This window comes from Pan paniscus, chromosome 4 (assembly GCF_029289425.2).
Source record: "Pan paniscus chromosome 4, NHGRI_mPanPan1-v2.0_pri, whole genome shotgun sequence".
In the NCBI taxonomy this organism is placed as follows: domain Eukaryota; kingdom Metazoa; phylum Chordata; class Mammalia; order Primates; family Hominidae; genus Pan; species Pan paniscus.
Genome location: NC_073253.2, coordinates 29,094,975 through 29,118,078, shown reverse-complemented (window position 1 = coordinate 29,118,078; position 23,104 = coordinate 29,094,975). Strand labels below are relative to the sequence as shown.

At 44.0% G+C, this 23,104-nt stretch overlaps 1 protein-coding gene across 1 annotated transcript; it reads left to right on the top strand.

Moving 5' to 3' along the window:
• The first annotated feature begins 820 nt into the window (after positions 1 to 820).
• On the top strand, positions 821 to 22,292 carry LOC100983912 (neuroblastoma breakpoint family member 6). Its single transcript, XM_055113088.2, has 15 exons — positions 821 to 978; positions 1,081 to 1,293; positions 2,704 to 2,803; positions 3,713 to 3,927; positions 4,971 to 5,049; positions 5,921 to 6,132; positions 7,552 to 7,603; positions 8,482 to 8,621; positions 9,614 to 9,665; positions 10,484 to 10,653; positions 11,682 to 11,733; positions 12,463 to 12,635; positions 15,615 to 15,851; positions 17,872 to 18,086; positions 21,011 to 22,292. The coding sequence occupies exons 2-13, from the start codon at positions 1,116 to 1,118 to the stop codon at positions 15,734 to 15,736; spliced, it is 1,545 nt and encodes a 514-aa protein (XP_054969063.1). The 5' UTR covers positions 821 to 978; positions 1,081 to 1,115; the 3' UTR covers positions 15,737 to 15,851; positions 17,872 to 18,086; positions 21,011 to 22,292.
• Positions 22,293 to 23,104: the final 812 nt, after the last annotated feature.

Sequence of the window (23,104 nt, the reverse complement as noted above, 5' to 3'; positions counted from 1 at the left end):
CATTCAATGCCCTGTTCTTTTCAATGTACGGGAAAACTAAAAACAACAAAACACCATCGGGTTTACAAGACTTCCCAAGATACATGGTCACACATGTTTTCAGGGATATATACAAATGATTCTGATCACTTGATATCTTGAAAAGAGCTATTTTGGGACCAGAATGATATTCGTAAGTGACAAGTATGAAATGAGCGTTCAGTGACATTAAAAAAGCAAACCAACCCACACATAGAGGAAGAGCTTTGGACGTAGGGATGTGAAACTGGTCTTAAGTGTAATGAAAAGCCAAGATACTGCCCCAGTAAGAGAAAAGAAATCAACATAACAATGGGATGCAGCAAGAATACTGAGACAGGGTAGAAAATATTTTTTAAAAGTGAATTATTCCTTCATTTTCAGTCGATACAGAAAAAACTGCAGAAGACCCAGAGGGATATCATAGCAGACTAAAAGTTTGCTATCTTTCACTTGTGGAAAAGCATTAAGATCATTTTACCTTAAAAAGAAGGTGAGGTGACTTCATGACTACCACTAAGAAAATATAACCTTCTGGAAAACTATCCCTACCTTGATGATTTTATATACACAAGAGATGAACAATGAGGAATATGCTTATATGTATTGAGAAAGAGGTGGGCCTGTAGCATTGTCACAAGGGTGCACAAATACTGAGAGTGACTGCTGAAGAAATGGTCCCCATCAGTGACCCTCAGGTGAGACCGGGGGCCTAGTGTTTCAGCACAGCCTGGGCAATTGGAATGCAGGGATCCTAAGATTCCATGACACCCCCACCTTCTAATTCTGTTATTGCAACTGCAGACCGTTACCTGGCACACTGGCTGCTACCTCCCTCACTCTTGTCAGAGTCGGAGCTACAGGCAGTGCCTTCAGCTCTGAGCTCAGGCATCCTGGTCCCTGTTTTTGCAGTTAAGGACTCTAAAGTGTTGTGACGTGTTCATCAAGTTTTTCTCAACCGTAAGTTAACAATTCCAGTAATTGTCATCTCTCAGTCCTGATTAAACCTAATTGATTTCACTAGTTTTTGACCCATCATGTGTTTGGGTTTCTTCTCCCCAGTCCCTGGCTCTACCTTTTCTGCCACAAACGTCAGCATGGTGGTATCTGCCGACCCTTTGTCCAGCGAGAGGGCAGAGATGAACATCCTAGAAATCAACCAGGAATTGCGCTCCCAGCTGGCAGAGAGCAATCAGCAGTTCCGAGACCTCAAAGAGAAATTCCTTATATCTCAAGCTACTGCCTACTCCCTGGCCAACCATCTGAAGAAATACAGTAAGTTCTATAGATTCACAATGATGAATGTGATGAATGATCACCTGTGTTCTGAGAAACTGAACGGTCTTTTCATCGAAATTAATTTCTTCCTTCCCATACTTCTAGGAAAATAGAAGTGGATGTTTTAACCTCATTTTGTTAAACATGGAAAACAGAGGCACAAAGTATTTAGCAACTTTTCCACATTGGCAGTCTGGTGTGAGGTGGAACTAGAGTTAAAATCCTACTTATTGTCTTCTGACACAGGCACAGAACCACCTGTTTTCCTCAGTAAGAGGCTAAATCATGTGTATGAGAATCCTCTCTGTACCATGTAAGATTCTACAGACAAGTAACGTCTAGTCTGTTGGTCTAAATGTTTGGGACTAATGAACTTCCATTCAGTTCAAGCTTCTTTGAGGCCCAATAGGCAAAGCTCCATCCAGGGGACCCTGGGGGAAAAATGGCAACTGTACAGAGTACCCACTCTAAGGAGCTTAAAGAGGAGACTGCTCCTAACAGAAACTGTGATATCTGTGACACCCTTCAAAGCAGGGAGTGTCCCGGTGAGAGGGAAGTGCTGCTTCCTGGGGCACAGGCTCTTATTCCTGAAGAGGAAGAAAGATGGCACATAAGACATTGTGGAGGTAGCAGTGTAGTGTGCAGAGCAGGGACCCTGGGCCAGTCTCCTGGGCTCCATCCAAGTTGCCTATCTTCTCTGTGCCTCAGTTTCCTCATCTGCTCATTGAGTACTATAATAATACCTATCTCTGTAAATTACTGCAATGAATTACATGACCTATTTCTTGTAAATTTCCTAGAACAGTTCTTGGAACAGAGTAAACACTATCTATTAGTTCTTCATTCTACTATTTCTAACTTAATTCAAACTTTATTAGTATTTGGGCATATTTCTATTATAGCCTCACGGTCTTGTGCCTCATATTTTATGCAATCATATCCAGATATGATTTTTTAAATGTTTGACATATTTACACTTGAAATTCCCAGTACAAGGGAAACTTTGGGTCCCATAATCCTAGGGCCTTCCTGACTGTATAGAAAATCACTACTTCATGGACCAGTCCAGTGTTTTACAGGAGAGGCTGCAAGGCTTGGGAAAGTGGCCCAGGATTCAGAGTCAGACCTCAGGGGCTGTGAATTCTGACTCCACCTTCTTCCAGGTGAATCATCTTGTCAAGTTACTTGATGTGCCCTTGCGTTTCTTTCTCCCTATCCCTGAGTTGGGGAGTATCAGATGCCAGAAAGTTGGGAGGTTGATAAATAAAGATGTGGAAATGCCTGCCTGGAGCCTGGTACTGGAGCTGCTTTCGTCCTTGGGATGGATGGTGCCACCTGCCCTATAGGCAGTGACCCCAGCAGCATGTCCCACCTTCCACTGAGGCAGGCGTGTCTGTCTTTTCTCAGAGTGTGAAGAGTACAAAGACATCATAGACTCTGTGCTGACGGATGAACTGCAGTTCATGGAGAAGCTGGCAGAGAAGCTCAGGCAAGCTGAGGAGCTCAGGTGAGCGGGCCCCGTTGGGGGCAGGCAGATGGTCAGGGGTGTGAATCTCTGAAGTGCAGCAACTCAGCTGGGAGAACTAAGAGCTGAGCTGGGCCAGGACAACGGCAGGCATTTACATGGCAGGCACGTGTAACACAAATATTTATAAAACAGAGAACAGTCATCTTAGTAAGTTATGGGTTGTAGTTGTTTCTTAAGCCTTGTTTTCTCTTCTTAAAACCACTAATTGTTGAGGTAAAATTTGCATAACACAAAATAAACCAAAAAAAGTGAACCACTCAGAAGCATTTAGGATACTCAGAATGGTGTGCGATCACCACCACCTTTACTCTTAGTCAGAATCACCTCTTGACTGACTGTGGCGTTTCATTTGTTCAATCAATATTGCCTTCTTAACCCTGTCATTCTTTTCTTCTTTCATCTTTCCAATTCACCCCATCTGCACCTGGCCACATTTCTGTGCATGGCTTTGTATCTAGTCACTGCAAGATGCGCTATGTGAATTTTCACATAGAGATGCTCATGGCCAAAGTGAGGAACTGAAAGGACATCCTTGTGGAACTGATTTAGGAAGACACTAACTTTTGTTTACAGAAGAAAAAGATGAATGGAACATCTGCGAGGATCTTACAGAAGCACTCTCTCATATATCAGAAGGCTGTGTGTGTGTGTGTGTATATACGTGTGTGTGTGTATGTTTGTATATGTGTGTGTGTGTGTGTGTGTGTGTATATATATGTATATATGTATATTCTTCTTTCTCTTGGCCACAGACATTTCCCCAAACATGTTCTGACCTTCTGCTTGGGGGTCTCCTTGAGGACATTCTCACAGAAACCTCTGTTGCAGTATTAGAACTGATCACTCATCTCTTTCCATTATTAAATGTTCTCTACTATCTCACCTTAGGCAGTATAAAGCCCTGGTTCACTCTCAGGCAAAAGAGCTGACCCAGTTACGGGAGAAGTTACGGGAAGGGAGAGATGCCTCCCGCTGGCTGAACAAGCATCTCAAAACCCTCCTCACTCCTGATGACCCTGACAAGTCCCAGGGTCAGGACCTCCGAGAGCAGCTGGCTGAGGGGCACAGGCTGGCAGAGCACCTTGTTCACAAGCTGAGCCCAGGTAAGGTGGCCATGGGCCCTGATGACACACAGCTTCAGGCTTATGAAAGTCCCCAGACCTCCACACCTCCACAATGACAATTTTATGGGTAGTGTTTCTTTCCAGTAAACTTTTGTGGCCATGACATGATCAGAATTTCTTGGGTGGGAGCAGAGATGGGAAACCCATGGGGTGGAGGTTACAGAATGGCAAATGTATCCTCCTTTCTTGATGGAATGTGGTCTTTAGAGCAACAGGCAGCATCCGTCCAGTTTTAAAGAACAGGAAGGAGGCTGTGACAGGAAGCAGCTTTTAGAGTGAAAGGAGCCCTGGACTAAGAATGAATGTTCCCAGGATCTATCTTCAGCAATGTCTTTAGCAACTGTGGGCAACTGATTAATTTATCCTTCCTGGGTTTCTGTCTCTAAATCTGTAAAAGCAAACAAATTGTCTCTTGCATTCAAATGTGGGAACACTTATGACTATGTTTCACAATGAGATAAAGCCCCTTGCTGTGTGGTGTTGGAGAAGGCACTTGATGTGGTGGCATTTGGTGGTAGGAAGTGGTTTAGACTGGAGCACTCCCCATGGAGAGATTGTCCCCGGTTAACACAGTGGAAGCCACTTGGAGGGCCCATGAAGTCCCTAATGTATGGAATACTGTGGGACAAGGTTGTTTGTCCTGTTTGAAGAGAAAGATATAGGTTCTAAATGCGAACTGTGACAGGATACAAAGCCTGTGCGTGGGAATCAGATCTGTGGCAGGATTGGGGAGACAGCTGCTGAAGTTCAGAGAGTGCCTGGACAAGCCTCCAGTGATATGAAGAGGAAAAGGTCTTTTCAATATTTGGCCACACCTTGATGGTGACCCTCCAGATCAGAAACGCATTGCCTCATGGATCAGGAAAACATGGCAGGGCATTTTTTTAGAGATAAAACATGAGAGCTTTCAGTACAGTGTGGACTTATACATATAGATGTTCATGTCCCTGTGCACATAGGGCTCACTGTGCTTGCAGTGGGTGAAATGGGAAATATTTCAATGGACACATCTGTATTTGCAGCAAATGATGAAGATGAAGATGAGGATGAAGACGACAAAGACGAGGAGGTTGAGAAAGTACAGGAATCACCTGCCCCCAGGTAACAATTGAATAATCAGGAGCGGGTAATGGGTGGTAAAATATGAAAAAGGTCTCAGAAAGAATAAAAGGGAGGTGAAGGTAGTCACAGATTCCAGATGCAGGATAAAGAAAGCTGCAGAGTGCACTGATTACATGTGCTCACCCAACAAGGAAATAGCCCCATTAACGTGCTTGTCCATTGTCTTCTTGGTGCCTGTAAGCATGATCCTAGATGAACTCACCATCCCTAGGGACTTCCTGCACACACAGAGGGGACCTGTTCTCCCCTGCAGTGAAAGCCAGGATGAGATGTAAAGCTGCTTTCTACACTGTTGTCTTTAGGTTCTTTTTAGGAAAGATAAATAGCAGAGAGGCAACAAGCAGAGGAAATAGGAAGCACCTAGCAAAGTTGAACACAAAGTATAGTACCTAGACAAAAAAAAATTACATTTCATGTCACAATATTAAAATTTTAAAAAAATCTAGAAGGCACACCATCTCTGAAGTCTACAATGGCTCAAACGCCTGTAAAGCCGTGGCCACAGGATGTTAACTAAAACCCAGCTTAGACACACCATGTGGCAGCTGTTTTTGGTTCTCTGTGTGTGCTGTCAAGACTGTACCATACAGAGACATCTGAGTCTTCGTCCTCCTCAGCTCCTATCTGCCCAGTGCAATGATCACTAGCTGCTGTCTTCCTCTCTGGTTCCCATGGCAGCCACGCTCTGTTGCAGACAGAAAAGGATTGCCTGTTCCCTCTTAAAAGGAACCTCTCCTTTGCATTCTGGGACCACTCTCTTAAGCCTTCTTTCACAACCACCTAGGACTTCTTGGGGTGCAATGCCTTTTAGATTAATCTTCTGTCATCTCTATCCCACTGGGCTCATCAGGGAGGTGCAGAAGACTGAAGAAAAGGAAGTCCCTCAGGACTCACTGGAGGAATGTGCTGTCACTTGTTCAAATAGTCACAACCCTTCTAACTCCAACCAGCCTCACAGGAGCACCAAAATCACATTTGAGGAACACGAAGTTGACTCTGCTCTCGTTGTAGAGAGTGAACACCCTCATGATGAAGAGGAGGAAGCTCTAAACATTCTCCCAGGTAGCCTCTCTATTCTTTGTCCCTCCTAGCTCTGTCTAGGCTGAGGAAGATCAATTCTGAGGACAGACTGTATACATACATATTGGTTTTAATCACAAAGTATAATGGAGCCGGGGGTGGTGGCTCACACCTATAATCCCAGCACTTTGGGAGGCCCAGGCGGGTGAATCACTTGAGTTCAGGAGTTCAAGACCAGCTTGGGAAATGTGATGAAACCCATCTTTACAAAAAACATGAAAAACTAGCCAGGCATGGTGGTGCGTGCCTGTCATCCCAACTACCCAGGCAGCAGAGGCGGGAGAATCAACTGAGCCCAGGAAGTAGAGGCTACAGTGAGCCACAATTGCACTCCAGCCTGAGTGACAGAGTGAGGCTGTGTCTCAAAAAAAGAAAAAGAAAGAGAGAGAGAGAGGAGAGAGAGAGAGAAAGAGAGGAAAGAAAGAAAAAGAAAGAAAGGAAAGAAAGAAAGAAAGAAAGAGAAAGAAAGAAAGAAAGGGAGAGAAGGAAAAGAAAAAGAAAGAAAGAGAGGAACTATGATGGAATATTAAACACAGTTATTTGAGGGTCAGAGAACATTCCTCTCCTCCTAGGCCCATGGCATGGACTTTGTCTTCCTGGCCCCAATATTAGCATACTGGACCACAGGCGGGTGTGACAAAGTCATAGCCACCTGTGTACAGGAGGTATCTGTCAGGCCTCCTGGCTCGGTTCCTATGTGTCTTGTCACATGCAATAATGATTTGTGTCCCTGAACAATGTCCGTGGAGTTTCTATGCCTGTCACAGGCCACTGACAGTCTTGCCTATGCATTTGGAGATGTTTCTCTGGATTCACTGTTCTCAGCCCCAGGCTTGGTCTCCTTTAGGTCAGCTTGTCCCAGCTAAGCAGTCACCTTGAAAGCAGGACATAAACACTTCTACCTTTATCTTGCTTATAAGTTTCCCTAAACGAGGCTGGGCCCTGAGTTCTTCACCCCATGAGTGGTCAATGTTTCTGTGTAGCACTGCAGACTCTTTTTTATGCAAGGATTGTTAGAATGTATCCATCAGTTCAGTCTCCTATACAAATTTCTCTAACCATTCGTTGACCATGATATATGATGAGATAAATCAGTATTGCAACAACACTTCTGGAGAGTGGTTAGGGCAATTTTTGAAAATCTTGGGGAAAAAGTTTTGTTTAATTGTTTGCACAGACTTAGGTCAGAGGATAGGTGATTATGATCTACCAGATGAGGGAGATTTTGTCCTATGGGTCTGGAAAGCAGGCACATCTACTTCTGAAAATAAGTCAGAATGATCCTGTCAAAATGTCACATTCTTACACTGAGGATATTTATGTTCTTGTGCTATGACTGGACACTTATTTGCTCTTGTGTGATTTCCTTACTGTGACCTGCTCTTCTGAATTTGTTTACAGAAAATCAAAATGATCATGAGGAAGAGGAGGGGAAAGTTCCAGTGCCCCCCAGGTAACTGTGGATTTGTGGGCTGTTAGTTCAATAGTGACATCTGGACACCACAGATCAAGGGAAAATAGGAAGTGACGAATAGAACTGTCTCATCCATTCATCCAAAGGCAAATTACCCCTTTAACAATGTTGTCTTCTTTTTTGTGGTACTTGAATAGGTTTCAATTTCTTAATCCCTCTCAAGCATAGGAACCGACAATCACTTGAATCAGGTGAACTGACCAACCTCACGGATTTCCTGATCTCACCTGTGGTCTCCCATGTGGCTAATCCAGGGTGAGATGCATATATGCTTTCTGTATGTTTTGTGACAGCATGTTGGCAAGTATTTGAATGCAATCGAGAAAATTAAAAATAAAAATTTCATATTATGTCAAAATATTGAAAAAAAAAGGGAGACCTTAAAAACACAGGATCTGTGTGTTGGGAATGCCTCAAGAGCTGTGTTCACTTGGATGCTGCATGTAATGTCAACCCAATTTGTGTAAAGGAAGTGAAGTCCCAGGTTAGTTCTCAGTGCTGCAAGTCATGATGCTTGATGCTAGTTTACAGGGAGAGTCTGGGTCCTCCTGCAGCCGCTCGTTTGTGGCAAGTGCACTGAGCACCTGCTGCTCATGTTTGCTCTGTCTCCAGGACAGTCATACTCCACCCCACATTTAGAAGGATAGATTTTTCTCTCTTGGAGGAGACCCCCCTTTGCTTTCTGTGACCACTCCCTTTGTGTCCTATCAAATCACCTGAGATACTATGGTGTTGAATCTGTCTTGGTCTAACCTTCTGTCGTTCTATCCTACCTGGCTCATCAGAAAGCTGCAGGATTCTGAAGAGAAGGGGGTCCTGCAGGACTTGCCAGAGAAATGTGTTTTGTCTCATTCTAGACACCATGACAAGTCCAACTCTTACCTGCATCGTGAAGTCTCTTCCTTGGCATTGGATGAACAGAAAGTTTGCTCCGCTCAGGATGTTGCCAGGGATTACTCCAATTCCAAATGGGATGAAACCCCACTTGGCTTCCTCAGTAGGCTCCCTATTCTTTGCTCCCTATTCTCCCCACAATTTGTCCATAATGGTGGATGTCATACCTTCAGGAAGACTCTATGCTTATATACTGGTTAGAACCAGGCTCTAGGATTGAGTTTGAAGGAAGGCATCCTATAAGTCAGAGTTTTCCTCCATTCTAGTCCAAAACCACACATTGTCTTTCATCATTGCCCCATTGGCAAATCACTGTACCCAAGGTTGACCTGACAAATTCATACCCACCTCTGCAGCCTGGGTGCAGGATGTATCCACCAGTCCTCCTGATTTAGATTTAATCTGTCATCTCACATGAAATCTAATTTTCCCTCCCAAACAACCTGAGTTTCTCTGCCTGTCCAAGGCCACTGGCAGCCTTATCTATATTCTTGGAGCTGTCATTTCCCTCGTTAACTTCTCTCAGGCTAGACTCCCTCCCCTTTTAGTAGGCTTGTCTTAGCTAAGAAGTCTCTGAGTACCAGAACATGAACACCACTATTAAATTTTGTATGTTTCTCTGAAAGGAGGCTGGGCCCTGGAACTCCCTGCCATATGAAAGGCCAATGTTTCCATGTAGCATTAGAGATTCTTTTGATTTAATCTGTCCCTCTAAATGCAAATTCTACAAAAACACTGACAACAGCTTATCAGAAGGAAACATGCTGAATACTGCAGTAACCTGCTAGGAAGCATTAAAGTAGATCCCCAGGATCTGTTAGTAAACAGGATATGGTTAACAGTTTGCTGTGACTCAAGACAGAAGGGACTGTGATGATGACCTGTCAGATCAGGGAGATTTGCTCCATGACTCAGGAAAGCAAACCTAGTGACTTCTCACAAGGCTCACCCTGAGACCTCCTGGAAAGTTTCTCTCACAATAGCCTGTTATCGCACTGCGTATATCTATGCCCCTATGTAGATTTGGACACAAGGTTGTGCATGTGTGAATGTGATCAAGCTCATCTGGCTGGTCTTCTCTTTATTTATTTACAGAAAAGCAAAATGATCTTGAAGAGGTGAAAGGACAAGAAACAGTTGCTCCCAGGTAACTGAGAAAAATCAGGGGCTGTCTATTCAGGGGTGATATCTGTGAAACTCATCTCCACAGAAAACCAGAAAGTCCTGAATATACCTAATTCATCCTTTCAGCCAACCGGAAATGATCCTTTTTAACCATGTTTTACATTTTCATTGTGAAACTTTTAATGTTTGCCATTTCTTATTAACTTCTCAAGTTCAGTACATAAAACCACTTGACCTTGTGAACAACTAATCAGTCACACAGATTTCCTTAAAGTAAGTATCTTCTTCTTATGGTGTCAACCAGCCTGAGATGCATATCTGCTTTCTGCTGGTTTTGCATTAGCACAGTGGTGAGCATTTCAAGGCAAGGAAATTAGGTAGAAAAAATTATTGTTATACCATGCACAATATTAAGAGGATTTGATGACATGCGATTTTGGGGATATGATTATGCCTCAAAACCTATGTTTACTTGGCCACTACACATAAAATTTAACATCATTTAAAAGAAAGGAATGAAACCACTGCTATGGGACATGATATTCAGTAAGTCACGACTCTACCATACAGAGAGACTCAGTCTCCTTCCTCAGAAAATCATAATCTGGCTGCTTTGCTGAGCACCTGATGCTTCTCTCTCTCTCATCTCTCTCTTTCCCTCTCTCTGTATTGCAACATACCCATGGCAACCACACTGTGACCACCAAGAAGAGGAGAATATTTAACTCTTTAATGGGTTGACCTATTTGTTTTCTGCGATCACTCCCTCATGCCTCACGTGAAATCCAGCTAGGGCTCTGAAACTCCTTGGATTAATCTTTAGTCCTTCTTACCCTACAGGCTCAGCAGGGGACCACTGAGAGTGGACAAGCATGAAATCCCCCAGGAGTCACTGGATGGATGTTGCTTGACTCCTTCCATCCTTCCTGACCTGACTCCCTCCTACCACCCTTATTGGAGCACTTTGTACTCTTTTGAAGACAAGCAAGTCAGCTTGGCTCTTGTAGACAGTGAGTACTCCATTGTGAACATGATAAATCTCCAATTGGTGTCCCAGGTAGACTCCATAATCCTTGCACTTCACATCCCTGGCTGGACTGAGATGTGTCATTGGTGTGGGCATGACTCACAGACACAGGATGATTTGCATCAGCATCAAAAATCAAGTTGGAAGCACAGACAGGGGTGGGTCAGTGAGCTTTGCTCTCTTCCTCATCTCAGACCATGACTGTGTCACCCTGCACCCACTGTCACGACATTGACAAATTCACACCAACCTATGCAGCACGTGCCCAACAGGTGTCTGTCAGGCCTCTTAATCTGAATAAGATTTGTCTTGCCAGCTATTGTGTTCCTTACAAGTTCCTTTCCCCAACCATGTCCTATGAGATTCTATGCCTGCCCAACGCCTGTGGCATTTTTGTCTACTTTTCATTAAAGATATTACCCAGGTTTCAAAGAACCCAGCCTCATTCTCTATGTCTTTGATGTTACCCTGTTTTAGCTGAGCAGTCCATTACCTTTTGTTATGTTTCTAGAAACAAGATTGGGCCTTGTCACTCCTAGATGTCACGAATAGCCAATGTCTCTTTGTATCACCAAAGATTCATTTTCATTCAAGGGTCTGTAGATTCCCTCCTACATTCTAGTTTCAGTGTCTAAAATCCTTGTAACCACGAGCAACGTGAGTATTTGATGATTGAAAGCTGAATATTGCAGTTTTCCTTCCAGAAAGCAGCTGGGGTATTTGCCTTCAACTGGTGTGAAAAATTTGCATAACTGTTTGCACAAAATCAGGACAGATGATGTTGGGATAATGATCTACCAGAACAGGGAGATTGCATTCCTAGGCTCAGGGAAGAAAAGCAAGGCATCTCTCTCATGACAGGACCTCAGGCCTCCTGGAATATTTCTCTCACAGTGTCCTGTTCTCCCACTGAGGAAACTGACATTTCTATGTTAGGATTGCACAGTGGATTGTTTATGTGTGTAGGAGAACCTGCTTAATCTGTCTGTCCCTTTGTGAATTTATTTACAGAAATTAAAAAGGATCAAGAGGAGGTAGAAGACCAAAGCCCAGCATGCCCCAGGTAACTCTGAGGAATCATGGACAGTTAATTCAGTGTTGATATCTGGAGTCTCAGATGCAGGGAAAATCAGAGTGTGTTGAATATACCTGTTCCATCTGTTCAGCCAACCATGAAATGCCATATTCATAAGGTTGACTCTTTTCATTGTACACCTGTATTTCTAGTTCCTCCTTATTAATTCCTTTCAATTCGTCTAATCTGCATTCAGTTGACTCTGTTGAACTGATCACTCACAGACATTTTCTGCAGTCCCCTTTTCTGTCCTTTTTGCTTAAAGTGAAGTTGAGTTGCACATCTGATGTCTGCCTCTTTGGCATTACCATGTTTGCAAGTATTCGATAGCAGGGAAGTGAATGAAAATAAATCATGCCATGCTACAATGTTGAGAACAAGAGCTGTTGAGGATACAGGAACTCTGTGAAGACTCAAGAACCTGTATTCATTTGGCCACTGATGCTAATTTCAACAAAATGTATGCAAAAGTGCCGAATGCACTGTGTCCTGGCAGTTCCCCACAGGGATCACTCCATCTGCTTCCTCCCCAGCTCATTGCTTGCCCAGTGCACTGAGCCTGTCATGCTCTGTCTCCTACTCGAGACAGGGAAGGATGGTTGCATCTCTCTCAGGGGAATGTACTTTGCTTCCTCTGGGCCTTCCTAAGGGCCTCCCTATAGAACCAGCTGGGTGTTCGTTCTCTCTGGTGTTTATCTTCTGTCTTCTTTACCCCAGGCTCAGCCAGGAGCTGCCAGAGGTGAAGGAGCAGGAAGTCCCAGAGGACTCCGTGAATGAAGTTTACTTGACTCCCTCAGTTCACCATGACGTGTCTGACTGCCACCAGCCTTATAGCAGTACCTTGTCCACATTGGAGGATCAGCTTGCCTGCTCTGCTCTGGATGTAGCCTGTGAGTACTTCACCCTGGAGGTCACAAAGCTCCACTGTCCTCCCAGGCAGCCTCTGTATGTTTTGTTTCCTGCAACTTGTGCAGCTGAGACAGACCATCTCTGCAGCAGGCTCTATACACTGAGCTTGTTTTGAATCTGGCTCTTGGATCCAGTTTTAAGCACAGACATCCACTGGGTAGAACTTCCTCTTCTCCTGTTCCAAGTGCCTCCTCTGTCACCTGGCTCCTTCTCACAGGAGCAGGCTTTGGCTATCAAAACAGGCCAGAGAAGGGAGTGGTGAGGGCTTATGGCAAATTCTTGGCCACAGTAGCTCAGCTGGAGAAATTTATGTAACAGACCTCCTTCTTTAAGATAGGGCATCTCTCTTTTCTGAAATTATCTTGCTAATTCCATGTCTTTATTTTTTCTCTGGCCATCCACATATGTTGGGAGTTTTGAGCAATTATTTGGAGGCCTGTTTCATGATTCCTGTGTCCCAAGCTAGATTCTCTTCTTCAGGGATCCCCAGCCCTGGGGCCATGGGCCATTATGGGTCCATGACCTGTTAGGAACTGGGCCGCAGAGCAGGAGGTGAGCGGTGGGAGAGCATTTCAGCCTGGATTCCACCTCCTGTCAGATCAGCAGTGGCATTAGATTCTCACAGGAGCTCGAACTCTATTGTGAATTGTCCATGCCAGCAATCTAGATTTGTTTTCCTTACGAGAATCTAATGCCTGATGATCTGTCACTGTCTCCCAGTAACTGTCACCCCCAGGTGAGACCATCTAGTTGCAGGAAAACAATCTTAGGGCTCCCACTGATTCTACATTATGGTGAGTTGTATAATTATTTCATTATATATTCCAATATAATATTTATAGAAATGAAGTGCACAGTAAATGTAATGTGCTTGAATCATCCCAAAACCATCCCCCCCAACCTGGTGTCTGAAAAATAGTCTTCCATGAAACCAGTCCCTGGTGCCAAAAAGGTTTGGGACTGTGGCTGTACTTCCTCTGGGGTGTCTTCCCTCCACTGACGCAGTCCAGCGACCCTTCCTTTATGTGTGGCCAGGCTTGCATCCTCTGCAGAGCTCCAGTGGTTTTCTCCATGTGTGGGTTTGTAGTGTCAATCAAGTTTTGGTCTCAGTGCTCTATTCTCATGAAAACCATCGACAACTAGTGTCCCTCATGAGGCTCTGGCCTAACCGATGGGCAAAGCAGAGTGGTTCCTGTCCCCATGATGTCCAGAAAACCCTTCTTCTGAGCAATTGCCCCTTGAGATAGAAGCTTCACAGGATGTGTAAAAAGAAAATCCAATTTTCATTTCTTCTTGCTCATTCTGTTTTTTTTTCACTTCAATTCTGGGAATTTCATGTGGATTGTTGGGGGTTTTACCCATTACATTATCTTCTAGTAAGAGCAAGTAACTCTGTGAGGTCCCCCAGTATATTGGATTATGTTGTAATGAGATTAGCAAAAATGCCAGGTGTGTTGACTCATGCCTGTAATTCCAGCACTTTGGGAGGCTAAGGAGGTGGATCGCATGAGCTCAGGAGTTTGAGACCAGTGTGGGTAACATGGTGAAACCATATCTGTAAAAAAAAAAATTAGCAGAGGATGGGGGTACACACCTGTAGTCCCAGCTTTTTGGGAGGCTGAGGTGGAAGGATCACCTGAGCCTGGTTAGTTAAGGCTGCAGTGAGCCACGATTGCACCACTGCACTCCAGCCTGAGCAACAAAGTGAGACCCTGTGTCACACACACATAAAGAAAGAAACTAGCAACAAAAATGTTGGCCTCTATTCTATTTTGGTCAGTAAGTGCCTTTCATACTGGGACCAGCCCCTTTCCCATTTTGCATTTCTCCCTGAGTTTCAAAAAAGCAAATGCCTTTCTAGCATCACAGTGATTCATGAAACAATTAAAATACACACTGACCTTGCACCTGCTGTAGGCCCTGCCCCTTTGCAAGCAAGCTCTGTCCTGCTATAAACCATTCAGGGATCAAGGGACACTCCCAAGTGGGCAGTGGCATCTCCATGTTGGAGCTGAGAACAATGAGGCATTTTTAAGAAAACTTAGAAAACCTTGGAGAGAATGAAGATGTGGAGAGGGGAGGAGAGAGAAGAGCCCCACAGCAACGTGGATCCGGTCTGCAGGCCCCGTCCCCATCCTGAGCCCGACCTGGACTGGCGTGAGGTCATTGGAAGTCTTTTCTTAGTCCACTCAGAATGTGTATTCCTCTCCCTGTGGAAATGGAAATAATTTGTTTAAGGGGTGCCACCCGAACCCCACTGGAGGAGTGGGTAATGTGAGGATCATGTCCTGTGTTGCCTTCCTAAGGAACCGCACGTGCTGATCTGTAGCACTTGTGGCCCCTGAATTTGCAGGAAGGGACTGGTCCCTCTCCTACATTGCCTATGTCTGCTGACACCCACTATATGGCAAGAGGATGGATATGTGTGGGTAGGGGGTCAAACCATTATAGTCAATGGGAAATTCAAAATGTCCCCGAACCCAGAAAAGTTTGCCTCACTTAGTGTTTGGTCTGTAGCATCCCAGCCCCCTTTTTCGTGGTTCTTTCTCAAAGCCTCGCAGCTCTAACTCTTGACCCGTTCTTACACCCCTGTGTGTGGAGAAAAATAACCACTCCTCTCCTGTGCTCCGAGGCCTCTCTAGAACTTTCCCTCTGGGCACAGGAAAGAGATGAATAATAACAGAATAATCGGGATGGTCTTGTTAGACAATCCAAAGCCCTCTGGGCTGAAGCAGAGGTTTTTCACCTCAAGGACACCCCAGCCTGGGCCCCTACCATGTCAGCGTCCCCAGGCACAGGCAGGAGAGGTGACGTTGCCTGCATTTACATGATGTCTGTCTGTGTGGTGTGGGTCACTGGGTGGCTTTACTGAGAGCAGGGACATCAGGGATGGGTGTTCTGGGATTACTTAACAAAGGGAAAACTGAGATTGTTCCTACTGAAGCCCCTTCTCCTTTCAGCCCCCACCGAGGCGGCCTGTCCCCAAGGGACTTGGAGTGGAGACTTGAGCCACCACCGGTCAGAGGTTCAAATTTCACAGGCACAGCTGGAACCAAGCACCCTGGTGCCCAATTGTCTGTGACTACAGCTGGATCAAGGGTTCCACTGTGGGAACGGCTTGCCCCAGCGGGGCCTTTCCTCCATGACCTGCAGCTTCTCAGCCAATGCTGATTCTGGGAACCAATGGCCCTTCCAAGGTAGGGAAGGAAACGGCGTCATGAAGCTCTAATCCAGGTGTTGGTGGTCACGACGGTGCTGTGGGTGGAGGAGAGAATGGGGCGTCCCATGCTTCCTCAGGGTCAAGTTGAAATCCATGGTGCTCCAACCCAGTGAGGTGAGCAAAGGCCTGGAGCTTAGGACCAAATCTGCTCTCAGGACCTGGGTTTGCCACTTTCTGCTTGTTGACTTTGACCAAGGTTTTTGTCTTTTTGCTATTTATATCTCTGTTCCCTCATCTAAGATACCTGAAGAATAATATCTACCTGCAATCATAATTTCCAAAGGGTCTGATTCCATAAGAATTGCCCAATAAACCTATGAGTAGGTGTTATCTAATCCTTTTATCTTTCTGCTAAATTTACACTTAGCAAGTGACTTCACGGACGATGTCTCCTCTGAGGTAGAGCAGTTATGAAGATCTCTGCTTTCTAGGGCCCCTCTTCCTTTCCTTTCTCACACAGACTCTTCTGCCAGTTTTCTTCCTCTCCTTCCCCATCCCTCATGAAGCCAATTTTCCCCTGTCAGGCACTTTCAATAACAACCTATGAGGCACATTGAGTAACAGTGTAAATCCTGGGCCCACACTCAGTCTCCTGACATGTCCAGCTTCTTCTGCTGTTTTTACTGCTTTTTTTGAAATAAAAGGGCAACTTTCACATGGAAAGTGTTCACATCAGTCTCTTTTATGAAATTCCATTTAGTTCACATTCTCCACTCATGTCCGTGGCCATGTCCTCTGTTTCCGTCTCACAGGCATCCATTTCTGCTCAGATTACCTTAAAATCCTGGGTCGTGTTCATTCTCACTCTCCATCCCACTCAATATCTCCTCCTGGAGCCCCTGGGGCTGCCTGGTGCTCATCTGTCAGGCGATGCCCTCAGCTGAGGAATGAGGGAACCCCTGTCCTCAGGGGGAGGGAGGGTTGCGTGAGATAATGAGCACCATCTGGGCCAGTGGAGAGGACACATGGAAGGTGCTCAGGGAGTGTCGGGGGATGCGCAGTCCCTGACACGTGCCATGATAACTTATTTAGACTGATTTCTTAGCACTGAACTCTCTTTTGCTTCTCTGTGGATTCTCACACCCCCAGCCAAGACTCACCCCACTGGCTCAGACACACTCCCTCTTGCTCACTTTCCCTGGAGTCCAGAGCCTGAACCAGGCTCCAGGTAAGAGGACAGAGTGAACGCCTTTTGTTTCATTAACACTTTCCTTCACCTGGTGATTTCTCCCTGCTGTCTACCAGGTCATTTGTTTCTCCCATACTTATTCTTTCTCATTCTTCTCATGTCTCCAATTATTTTTCCAATTTCGATGGACCAGAATAGTGACTCTACTGTTACATTCAATCCCTCCCAAATCCCTATTTTTTTTTCTTTAATGTGTACAGATATATGCATTTGTATAATTTGTCCTATTATGTGTGACTATGTATATCTGGTGTGTATGTTATATAGGGTGTATATATATATGCAGTAGATCATATAATGATGCAACTTTTGTAAATTCTCTAGGTTTAGTCTTCCTGGTTCTTTTCTCTCATCAGTTGCTGTCACCTATGTCTGGTCTCACCTCTGTGCCACATGGGCTGCCACCCTGCCAGGCCCTTCCATTCCCATCTCCTGTTTGAACCCAGTTCTGATTTAACTTTGATTTTTGTAATCTCTTCTCTCCCCAAAGCATAGCCTACATACAGTGTTATTTCCTTACCTTTGCCTTATCTACCTGGAAGCTATTTGTGTTTCTGAATCCTAAGTTTCTTGAATATTTTTGTGAATTGGCAGTGCCTTTGGCTCCTGGCAATCTTGTCGTTACTGAGTAATGTAGGAAAGATCAACAAAAAAGAAAGTATTAAAGTGACTCTATCGGCTTCCCCTCGCCCTTTGGACTTTCTTTTCCAAGGCCAGTTTCCTGATTTGATGTCCTCTGGGTGGAAGAGAAAGTTACGGTAAGATCATGGATGGCAGCGGATCCCATTGGCTGTGGTTTTCTTTTCAGAGCTGGTTTTAGAGCCCTCTCTGGGGATGAAGAACCCTCCCCAGCTGGAAGATGATGCACTTGAAGGCTCAGCAAGCAACACACAAGGGCGTCAAGTCACTGGCCGGATTCATGCCTCCCTTGTCCTGATACTGAAGATCATCAAAAGAAGACTCCCATTCAGCAAGTGGAGACTGGCATTCAGATTCGCTGGCCCGCATGCTTAGAGTGCAGAGGTAATCACATCTATGGCTGATAGCTGCACTCACTTATTTCTCTGTCTATGGTGACAGCTCATTCTCTCACTGCTTTTTCTCTCCCATTTGTTCTCTCCAACAGCTGCTCTAACCTCTGTCTGGTCTTAGCTCTGTGTCCCATGGGCTCCCACCCTGACTGGCCCTTTCTGTACCCATCTCCTCTTTACTCTCTGAACTCTGCTCTATTCCCTTTTCTACTGTCTTGAGAGTCCCTCTCATGGCCACAGGAGAGCCAAGCCTCCTTGTCCCCATCCAAGTGCATAGTTTAAGCTGCTGAACACAGGGTTGTTTGCCCGGAATCACACACTCCTTTGGGAAATTTACCTTTCCTTGCTGCATCCCCAACTCCATTGCCTCTTTTTGCAGAAATCATTGCTTTAATACATCATTTACACGAAGATTTTCCTCTTGAGTCTTCTTTTGAGCAACACAACTAATTCAACTCTTAATCATCACTTGTTCCTCTGAATGAGAAGTGTTAAAACTAAGCACTAAGAGCCCCCCTAGGAAACTAAACTAGAACCAGGGTCACAGGTGGGAGTTCCCTACTGGCCTGGAGTCAGGTTTGTCTTTAGCCCCAGATGTGCAGCCTAGTGCCAACATGGATGGAGTTGCCAGGGTCTCAGTGTTCTCACCTCATGGACTCACTTGAGCTGATGTTAACTGGGGAACATTTATGACATTCTAAAGGGACATCACTCCAAAAGTACATGCAGAGGGCAGGACTTGAAAACTGCATACCTCATGAGGTACATCATTCTAACCTCTCTCCTTTTTATTCTCATTTCCACTTTTCAAGTCCAGTTAAGGGTCTGAAATGCAAGTCAGATGAATCTTGAGGCCATTGTATATGAGAGAGCATTTTATGAATTAACTTTGAGAAAAGTGACTCCAGGACCAGCTTTATGCATACACTGGATGACAAGAATCTGTCTACAGGACAGTCTTTGCTTTGGTGCAGCCCAATTGATAAGACAGAGATTTAACTGAAATTGTCAGAGAGAAGGCTAAAATCCATGGAACCACTGGGAACAAAGCCAGTCATGAGATAAATGGGGAAAGGAAAGAAAATGATGGGAAATTGGGCTGGTCCATTTAGTATCTCTAAATCCTGCTGCCATGTAATAAGCACCTGGTGAGATTTCAATTAAGATGAATGCCTTCAACTTACACTTAGAGATTCTCACTTACATGGCCTGGGGTGTGGTCTGAGCATCTGTAGTTTCAAAATGCTCCCATGTGATTCTAATATGTGGCTAAAGATGAGAAGGACCCCTGGTCTACTATGACCTCAGGTTACCAACATGGAAGTGCCACATATGTGTGGCTACTCCACAGAAAAGGCTGAGCCTCTATCAGACTTTGATGGGATCTGTAGTCCCCTCTCAATAGTACTCTTCGTATAGCATAGAAAAAAATCAAGAAGAAAAACAAGAAAATTAATAGATGAGACTTTTAGCCTCTGCTTGAAGCACACTTGCTGAATTTTGAATACAAGATAAGTAAGAGTCATGATATTAACACCTAATGTATGGAAATAATACCTGCCATATTACATATAGTGGAATTTAGTATTTTCTTTTGCATTTTAAAATAAAACTTCCAGTTTACATTTCCCCACACCCATTTTATAGCCCACCAATGGTCTCACCACTGCAATGTGAAAATTTTACTTTTGGTCAGTTATTGTCCTTCTGCAAAATCCCTAAAGAGAACTCATTGGTCCCCCTGTCCTGACGAGCATACAATAACAAATTAAGACTGAAATGCTGCAAGAGATTGTATATGAATACTTCTTCATGCCTCTCTTCACACTGGCATAAAATATTAAAAAGAAACCTTTCTCATAATGTACTTGGGGAAAACAATAAGTGGGACGGGAGACTGTAGTAAAACACAAACTAATCCTTTTCACTTTGTACTTCAGAGTTTTCTTGGTCTAGATATTGAGAATATTTCTAGAAATGCCTTAAGGTGGAACCGGATGTGGAATCAACTTCAGGGCATTAGGGAAAATAAGTTGGGCCATGGTTACAGTCCCTGTTCTCACTTTGCTAACTCCATTTTGAGTCTCTTTTTTAAACTCCCTTTCTTTCCTGATGACCTTTGGACAAAAACTTATAATTATATATATTTTTTTATTTTTTTAACCAACCAAAGAAACAGCAGCAACATCATATTTATCTGTAAAACCTTATTCCTGTCCTAGCCAAGGTGACCCAACCACCACTCATGACTGTTGAGACCTCCAGATTGGAGCCTTTCCTCTCGCTTTCTCCAATCTTTATTGAAAGGCCTTAGTGGGTGGATTCTAATTCCTGGGTTGTCAATAGCAAGTCATGTGGCCTTAGTTCAATCTTACCCCTGTGGCGTCACTACTCCTCTGTTGTAAAATGTGGACCTGGACGTGGATGTTGTCTGAGGTTTCTGCTGCTTCTCATATCCAGGGTTCTTCCCATGGCCCTCCCACTCCTCCCTAGAAGACTAGGACATGGAGTTGTAAGGGGGTGGGTTTCTCTGCAGAGGCTCCTGTCCTTCTGCTCCCCTCTGTTTCTTGGCATGCATGATTGAAGCTGAGTACATGCTCACTGGGAGGAAAAGCCATCACTCTGCTCCAGACAGAGGGGATCAGGAGGAAAGGGGATGATGTTGCCCACTGCTGGTTGGGCATAGGTGGGGTCTTTATATCCTGCACCCCAGGCTGACTGGAAGTTCAGGAGTGTTTTCTTCTCACTTGTGGATGGTGCTTCCCCCTTCCGACAGCCCAGGACTCACCCTTCAGCTCAATCTCCCAGCAGGAGATCCCAGTGAGATATCACTGCTTAGCAATCCCTCCAGACTCAGCCATCAGGTGGACCTGACAAAAATGCTCATTTGATTTTTTTTCTCTCTCTCCCCTACAGATACCAAATACTGCCGGAAGGATGCAAAGGATGATAGGATGAAAGAATGTCACAAAAAGCAGCTTTTCCACTTGATAAAAACAACTAAAACAGCAAAGCAAGTTCAAGTCCAAACACAATACTGCAGGGGTCCTTCACTGAGGATTGAATTTCAGACACAGAATACTCTTGATGACTTCAAGCCACTATGCTCCTTTGATTTGAGAAGCCACATTCCATCCCCCTCCAATTGTGATCAATACCTAGGGAGACCAATGCCCAGATGGACAAATAGCATTGACAGGCGTTAGCCCTGTTTCTCAATTCCCATCGTGTAGAGAACAGGAGTCCGCAGCTGCTGGCAGGAGACAGCATGTCAGCTGGGACTCTGCCAGGGCAGAGTATGAGCAATGCCATGTTCTTGCTGAAAACGCTTAGCCTGAGTTTCATAGGAGGTAACCCTCAGATAACTGCAGAATGTATAACATTGAACAGGACAACTGACCTGTCTCCTTCAAACAGTCCATGTCACCACCAAGAACACAACAAAAAGGAGAAGAGACATTTTGAGTTCAAAAAGAGTAAAAAGCCTATGCAGTTTATGCTTTTTTAGTCATTTTGAACCCAAAACATCTCCTCATCTTTTTATTGTTGTCATTGATGGTGGTGACATGGACTTGTTTGTAGAGGACAGGTCAGCTGTCTGGCTCAATGGTCTACATTCTGAAGTTATCTGAAAATGTCGTCATGATTAAATCCAGCCTAAACATTTTGCCAGGAACTCTGCAGAGTCCATGCTGTAGCTTCCTACCTCAGTCCATCTGCAGGCAGAGAAGGCCCAGTGTGTCCATCCCCAATGCGGTGATACTAGGATGGTCACTTGGTTAAGGAGGGGTCTAGGAGCTCTGTCCCTTGTAAAGACATCTTATTTGTAAGTAATTTGGAAAGTGGTGTGAAATAGTATAAATATCCTGTATTCTAATGATCTTCTTCAGAACATTTTATCACCAATTAATCACCCCGCCTGTGTCAGTTATTATATTTATGTTTGCTCAATGAAAATTTTCTATCTCAAAATCTTACCTTATACTTGCTTTTGCTGGCATTCTTCGTAAAAAAGATTATTCCCTGCCCAAATTTTAACTTTCATCCAAAATTAATTTTAATTTCTTTTTGCTGGCATTCTGTTGTGAAAAAGAATATTCTCTGCCCCAATTATAACTTTCATCCAAAATTAATTTTAGTCCATCAGTTAAAATTTTAAGTTTTAAATCTGTTTAATTAAAACATTTCTTGCCTCTCACTCTGGACTATTGGATTTTTTACATATAATGTTTTAAGCTTTTATTATTATGATTGATTTTGGTGGATAAGAATTTAGATTAATAAAAACATTCTTATTTCCTTGTTTATATTCAAAACTCTTCCATGTTCTAGTCTATGTTTACCGTATGTGGTAGATTGTATTTCCTGTATTTCTTTGTTGATGTTATTTGTTTTCTTTTTGTGTTTGTGTAAGTGTGTGTGCTTTTTGTTTGTTATTTAGGAAGAGTTGTATAGCTCCCATTTAACATTGCACTGAAAAGGTTTTAACGTCACTAATCCCCTTTTAACTTGACACATTTCTACTGTTTGGTTTATACATTTTAAATTATTTCTTTGAATGTCAAATTTTTACCACTATGACAATCAAAGACATCATTTTCCTCTTCTCTAACCTCATTACCTACCATTTCTTATTTTTTATTTTAACCCAAACATAAAGTGACAGCCTATGTGACACCTTGGTTTTTGGTTGAGATCTACATTTAAATATGTTGATGCACATGAGCTGTTCAAAAGTGTGTCCTAAGCATCACTTGTTGAGTGGAATTTATCCTTAACAGAGTCCTCATGAGGGAATCAGATCTCGCTGAGTTTTACATACTTAATCATAAACTTTTCCCAATGTCTTGATACATGGATTGCATCACTGGATATAAGGTACTTGCCAAAAATGACTTTTGCTTGGGATTTTAGGAAATATTGTCTGGCTTTGGGGGACAGGCCTGTGTGCTCGCAGTCTGGGATTCTATTTTGTTCAACCAGGACCTTTAATTTCTGCCAGTTACTTCA